This window comes from Mus pahari, chromosome 1, assembly GCF_900095145.1.
Source record: "Mus pahari chromosome 1, PAHARI_EIJ_v1.1, whole genome shotgun sequence".
NCBI lineage: Eukaryota > Metazoa > Chordata > Mammalia > Rodentia > Muridae > Mus > Mus pahari.
This window is the reverse complement of record NC_034590.1, coordinates 16,965,622-16,972,311: the sequence shown is the minus strand read 5'-3', so window position 1 is coordinate 16,972,311 and position 6,690 is coordinate 16,965,622. Positions and strand designations below refer to the sequence as shown.

General features: G+C 53.1%; 1 protein-coding gene across 1 annotated transcript; it reads left to right on the top strand.

Annotated features, from left to right (window-relative positions):
- Window positions 1–347: 347 nt before the first annotated feature.
- Window positions 348–5,996, top strand: LOC115065349 (formyl peptide receptor-related sequence 4-like). Its single transcript, XM_029545750.1, has 3 exons — window positions 348–450; window positions 4,173–4,345; window positions 4,874–5,996. Exon 3 carries the CDS (start codon window positions 4,895–4,897, stop codon window positions 5,987–5,989), a length of 1,095 nt encoding a protein of 364 aa, XP_029401610.1. The 5' UTR covers window positions 348–450; window positions 4,173–4,345; window positions 4,874–4,894; the 3' UTR covers window positions 5,990–5,996.
- Window positions 5,997–6,690: the final 694 nt, after the last annotated feature.

The following is a 6,690-nucleotide window of genomic DNA, read 5'->3' as shown; positions in this document are numbered from 1 at the left end:
AAGCACACAAGGGTCTTCTTTATTGCAAAGCTCTAGAGCAAGGTCTCCCACCATCCCTTTTGCAGCGGGTCAGAAAGCCCCGGGATTCAGAGGTTTTTTCGTGGTTGCGGCAAACTTTAGGAATCTCCATACGGGCCAGCAAGTTAATATTTTAAAAGGGGCATTTCTGGCATAATCTGCAGAAATCGAACACGAGAGCAGAACCACCCGACAGAATGGTCAGGTTATCTATTCTCTGTAGGATGTCTTAGGTTACCTCTATGTACCTTGGTCCTGCTACTGTAGCCTGACTGGCTGTGGCTAAGAGGGGTAGGCTGCCAAAGAATGTTAGGGGTGTCATAGGATGTTTGCCCAGGTGTGAGTTTCTTCCTGGAATTGGAGTTTAGCCCCTGGTCCGGCACAAAATGGAGTTTCTTTAAAAACGGAGTTGGTTGGGCTTTACAATGTGAGGTATGTGAGCAGGAGAGGATTGGGGGCGGGGGTGTGCGCGCAAAAAGATCCCTCTAGGGCCCATGAGTGGGTAAGCAGAAGCCAAGAGGAGGCAGGGCTGGGACCTCGGGGCAAAGGGGGCAGCCTTAGGATGGAGAGCCCTGAGAAGGAGCTTGGAGCAGAGGTGAAGGGCAGAGAGAACAGAGCTGACTGCAGGCTCAATTCCACACCCCCTTCTCCTTGTCTCCCTCCCCCACTTTCCACAGCAACCCCAAGACAAAGTCTGGGTAAACCTCCTACCCACTTCCTCTTCCCCAATGCCACTGCCCATCCCACCACAGCCTGGCCACGCCCTCCGGGCCCTCTCAGGGTTCACAGACCTACAGGCGGGCAAAACGCTCATAAACATAAAACCAAAACCGAATTTTTAAACTTAAAAATTACATTAATTTATTAACTTGGGGGGTGTAAAAGTGTGTGGTGTTTGACCACCATCTTGCTACACCACCCGCCTCCAATTTTAAAGACAGAGTCTTGGGTTAGCTCAAGCTGGCCTCAGAGTTGCTGTGTAGATGAGGGTGGCCTTGAACTTCTGACCCTCCTATCCCTACCTTCCAAATTCTGGGTTTTCAGGCCTTTGGGACTATGCCCTGGGACCCTGGGCTTCTTGCTAGCTAGGCCAGTGCTCCAGCAACCGCACTCACTCAGCCCTCTTACGAATTTAAATGTATCTGTTATCCCTCCTCTTAGAGAGTATGTGTGTTAAAGACTGGCCTCAAACTCAGAATCCTTTTGGCCCCAAACACAGGGTCCTCCCTGCTGAGTTTGTAGGCGGTGGCTGCTTCTGGTTTAAATGGGTTTTACTGGGCTCTGGAGGGGAGTCCCTTCCTTGCCTGTACCTCAGGGCTCACACCCTGCCTCTCTTTTCTCACCTTCCACTAAAGTTGTCCTTCTGCCTCCCACTTCATGTGGACACAGGGCCCATTAGGTCTGCCCTAACAACCTGAGTTTCCCTTAGCCACATGAGGACCTGTCAGTATCGCTGTTCCCGCCTGATGTCAGAGCTTCCCTCTGCACCCCAGGAATCAGGGTGCACACATCCTGAGGTCCCCAGACCCCCAAACACCAGCCCTGTTCAGTAATCCTGTGGGTCCTCAGTCATACTCATTCATTCATGGGTTGCCACAGTTCAACCAACACCAACCACGTGCCAGAGAGTTGCCTCAGATACTCCACAGACAAACCTCTTGTCTTAGTTTGTTTTTGTGATGAAATTCTGAAAGGAGAAAGGCTTTTGTCTTGATTCACAGTTAAAGGTACAGTTGGTTGAAGTGGGGAAACTGAAGCAGCAGGTGATGGAGGCAGCTGGTGGCATCACATCCAGTCAAGAAGCAGAAGACAAACAAAATGCTTGGGGCTCAGTGTCTCCACAACTTGCTGCCCATAGTTAAGATGGCTGCCTACAGTCTGGAGGGCTGCCCATAGTTAAGATGGCTCTTCCCACCTCAACAGAATCAAGCCAGTCTCCCACAGGTATGCACGAACCCATCTCCCAGGTGATTCTGGATCCTGTTGACTATTAATATCCCTCCTCTTACTGTGTGTGTTACAGTGCTTCTAGGGTATGGGTGATGCGGGCAGGCAACGGTGATCACAAACACCAGGAAGCCAGGAGGTGGCTTAGTGAGTAAAGGGGCTCACAGCCAACCCTGACAACCTGAGTTTGAACCCAGGGACAAACATGGTAGAAGGAGAGGACTACTGACTACTGAAAGTTGTCTAACCTCTGTACACACACACACACACACACACACACACACACACACACACACACATATACTCACATATATGTACACAAAATAATGTGATTTTTTTTTTTAAATGCCAGAAAGGGGATTCAGTGAAGGGCTGAAAGGGGCATCCACCTCTAATGAGGTGGCATTTAATGAGAAACCTTGAGGTCTTGAGTTGGGCAGAGTTGTAAAGAGGGTCTCTGAGATGTGTACATTGGGCCAGAACACAGACAGCCAAAGGAGGTGTGGCGTGTGAGTCAGTAGTCTACAGAGATTCCCTGTCCAGTGCTCTCTACGTCCTGGGGTCCTGACTGGCTCTGGTGAAGAACCCCGGTTCGAATCCCCCTCATCTCTGAGGAACAGATTCTGTAGACTCCGGAGTGTGAATCCCAGCATGCAAGCCTATGCTGAAGCTTCCTGCTGGGCTGGGCTGAGAGAGAGACTTGAAGAAGCTTGGCCCAGGGAGTGGCACTATTTGGAGGTGTGGTCTTGTTGGAGGAAGTGTGTCCCTGTGGGGGTGGGCTTTGAGACCCTCCTCCAAGCTGCCTGGTAGAGTCTGTTCCTGCTTGCCTTCGGACCAAGAGGTGGAACTCTCAGCTCCACCTCCAGTGTCGGCCTGCCTGCCATGCTTCCTGCCGTGATGAGAATGGACTGAACCTCAGAACCTGTAAGCCAGCCCCAGTTAAATGTTGTCCTTGTAAGAGTTGCCTTGGTCATGGTGTCTGTTCACAGCAATGGAAACCCTAACTAAGGCAGAGACAATGGGGAACCAGATATGAATCGATTATTAGAGAATTCCAGGCAATTTGGGACACGAGTAGGGCACGGAGCTTTCTAGCATTTGGGGAGGGTTAGGATAGGAGATGTGGAGCTGGAGGGGTGGCTCCATGGTTAAGAACACTTATTGCTCTAGGAGAGATTCTGAGTTCAGTTCCCAGCACCCAGGTAAGGCAGCTCACCACCACCTTTGACTCCAGCTCCAGGGGATTAGATGCCCTCCTACACACACACACACACACACACACACACACACACACACACACACACACACACACGGAGAGGGGTTAGGTGGAGAGGAATATTGGAATATTCTGTCTGTAAAAGTCAGAGAGGGCTTTTCAGGAAGGACACAAATTGGGAACTGTGTAAGAGTCGTCAGGATGGAGGTAGAATCACTCATTGAGTGATTCATCTGCATTTTTCATTTCAATCTCAGATTTTTAGACAAGGTCTCATGTGGTCCATGTGTTATTAAGATTGTAGCATGTAAGGCCGGAGAGATGGGTCAGAAGTTAAGACCTGGGCCTCCCAGAGGACCCAGGTTCAGTTCCAAGCCCCAACATGGTGGCTTACACACTTCTGTAACTCTAGTCCCAGGGCCTCTGCCACATTTTTCTGGCTTCCATTGGCATTGCACACACATGATGCACAGGCATATATACAGGCCAAAGGCACATATGCATAAAAGATAAACTTTTCTAAAATTGTGGCCCTGCACAAAGTAAATACATAGTCCCTTACCCAAGGTATGGCTGGAATTCATTCTTAGGAACCTGCTTTCAAGGATGTGACACTCTCCCAGCCTAATGAAATAAGTGATCGCCGGGAAAGGGTCTCTCAAGAAGGCAGCACCCAATGAGGTTTTGAAGGGTGCATAGGAGTGCGGTATCTACAGTAATGAGATGAAATCTGATACGCCAGAATGATGAAATATCAGGGACGTTTGTGCGCGCGCGTGTGAGTGTGCGTGTGCGTGTGCGTGTGCGTGTGCGTGTGTGTGTGTGTGTGTGTGTGTGTGTGTGTGTCTTATTCTAGGAAGTACAGTCCAGAAAGAAGGGAAGTGGTGGCCAGGAGGCTGATGAGGTGGGTAGATCAGAATGTACAGAGCAGGAGGGGCCCTGGCCCTACCTGGGGGTACCCATATAAACAAGTCATTCCTTCCATTCCCAGAGGGACCCGAGGCCCAGATTTAGTCTTGCTGGCTAGTCCTCTTGTTTCCAGCCAGGTCTGACTCTCTCCTCTGTGTGTGAGCTTACCACACTTTAAACTTTACGTCCTCAAGAGAAGACCAGGCCAGCAGCTGCTGCCTGGGCACCCCAGAGACGCCTGACGCCCACTTACCGGTGAGCTTAGGGCCCAACGGGATGAGGGAGGTAGTGGGAGGACCTGACTTTAAATCCTGAGCTGATACCCAAGAGGGTCCAGGTCCTGAGTCCCCCTCCTGGCCTTGGTGGGGCTTTTCATCTCGACTGGCTGGGACTTGGGCCTTGAGCTTGAAGAGTCTGTGTTCTCCAGAATGGAGGGAGGTGGTAGGGAGGAGGAGGAAGAGGACCTGGAGAGTGAGGGTCTGACAAGAGAGGCCAGGGAGTGGAGAAAGGGAAGGTCCAGGTGGAATGAACGGGGAGGATACGGGGGTCAGCCCAGGAGTATATCAGGACAGACCGAGGGGGCATTGGAGAGGAGGGTGAGGACTGAGCTCAGTCAGGGGGATAGAGGCATGATTTGTCAAGGCGAGAGACTGGGGGGAGGTCACAGGAACAAAGGCAGAGAGGAGGACCATCGCTGAGGTGCAGCTCCTCAGAGCTCAGTGGAGCAGGGGTGTGTGTGTGCTCTAACGTGGAGGCCTTGCTGGTCTATCCATCTCTATACAGCCCACGGAGGACCCTGTGGAGATGCAGCAGCCAGCACCCCTGGGGAGTCAGTACCTGCCCTGGGCAGTTCTCTTTCTCTTCTACTCTCTGATTGCAATTATCTCCTACCTCCTGGACATGACCAGCTACAGCCTGCTGGTCCAGGCTGGAGGATCCCCCCTTCCTGCCACTCTGTCTGCAGCCTGGTTTGGCCACCAACTCATAGCTGACATCATATTCCTGGGACTCCTCCCGCTCAGCCTCACCTGGACTCGCACCTGCTGGCCCCTGGGCCTCGCCTTCTGCCACCTGGACCTGTGTCTGGCCTTCTTGACCTTCTGTGCCAGCGGCCGGCTGCTGATTCATGTGACCGCTGACTGCTCTACGTCCTTGCTCCAGCCATCCTGGGCACTGGGTCATCGTAAAGTCCGCCAAGTGGTTGTCTGGGCCGGTGGGTTCTGGATCCTTCTGCTGGACCTGGCTGGGAGATTCCTGGGAACATTAAGGGCCCTAACTGGCCTCAGTAACGCTTTCAACGGGACAATGACCCTGGAATCCCCCAGGCATGACGAGGACCCCTGGGCTTGGAGCCCCACGCTGGATCAGTTAGTATTTGGGTTTGGGGTGCCACTGGGAGCACTAAGGGTCTTCCACAGCCTCGTGTGGGAGCAGCTGCAGCTGGCCAGGGTCTCCCCGAGGCCTCCGCTGCTGGGCCTGCCAGGGGCCACTACAGCCATGCTGTTCATCTGTTGGTTTCCCTTCCACCTTCTGCTGCTGCTGAGGTTCCTGGGTATGTGGGGGTCCAGACTGCAGCTGGGGGAAGTGTGGGTACTGCTGAGACCACTGGGGCTCACTCTGCTGGGATCAACTAGCTTCTTCCATCCACTGCTGTATGTGTGTGGGGATGTGCAAATCCGGAGGAGGCTGGGTCAGGCCTTGTGGTTCCCTGGAAGGGAAGGGAAGGAGGAGGCAGAGGAACCCCAGGCACTGGGGATGGAGGCTGAGAGGCTCTGCAGCAGCCTGAGGGAGCAGGGCACAGTGTCGGGTGTGGGGTTCCGGTCTTCGGAAAATGTGGGGTGGGATGAAATGAAGGCACAGGTGATGGGAAGTGAGGCGGGGAAGGAGAGAGAGGTTTAGAAAAGAGGGACAGACAGACAGCCACAGTGCGGGGGGGGGGTAGGGAAGGGAGGGGGTGTAGAGAGCACCCAGATAGAGCGTCTGGTCCCATGGGTTTGGCGTCACACAGAATGTGGCAGACAGAGGCCCTGACAGGGAACAGGGGGTGACAGACAGCAGAATTACAGGGTAGAGACAGAGACCAGGAGGCTCCATTGAGGTATGCAAATAGAACTGGAGTGATGGAAGAATAGGGAGAGATGACAGAGCAGGTGACAGGGAGTAGGGGTAGAGAGTCCCGGTCACCAGCCACCCTGCTGGCCCAGGGCTGAGCAGTTCCTGAGCCCTGATGCTGGACGGTCAGTCCCAGGCGATGTTCATAAACCTGGACGCTTGCCGCACTAGGTGGTTCAGAGAGACACCTGCCAGCTTTGGGAATCTGGGGGACTGCTTTCTGGCTCAGTGTCAACTACCTTTTTCTGGTATTTTGAAATTCCCAAGTGCCTTCTAATTACACCTCCCCTTTGGGGCTGGAACCCAAGGCTTTGAGTATATCAGGGAAAAGTCTTACCACTGGGCCACACCCCAGCCCCTCACTGGGGAATTCTAAAATGTGTTCTCCTCTCAGGCCCCCTCTCCATCCCAAAGGTGAACTGCACCCGTCTCTGAGTGGAGACCCCCCCTTTTTTTTTAGACAAGGGCTCATTCTGTAGCCCAAGCTG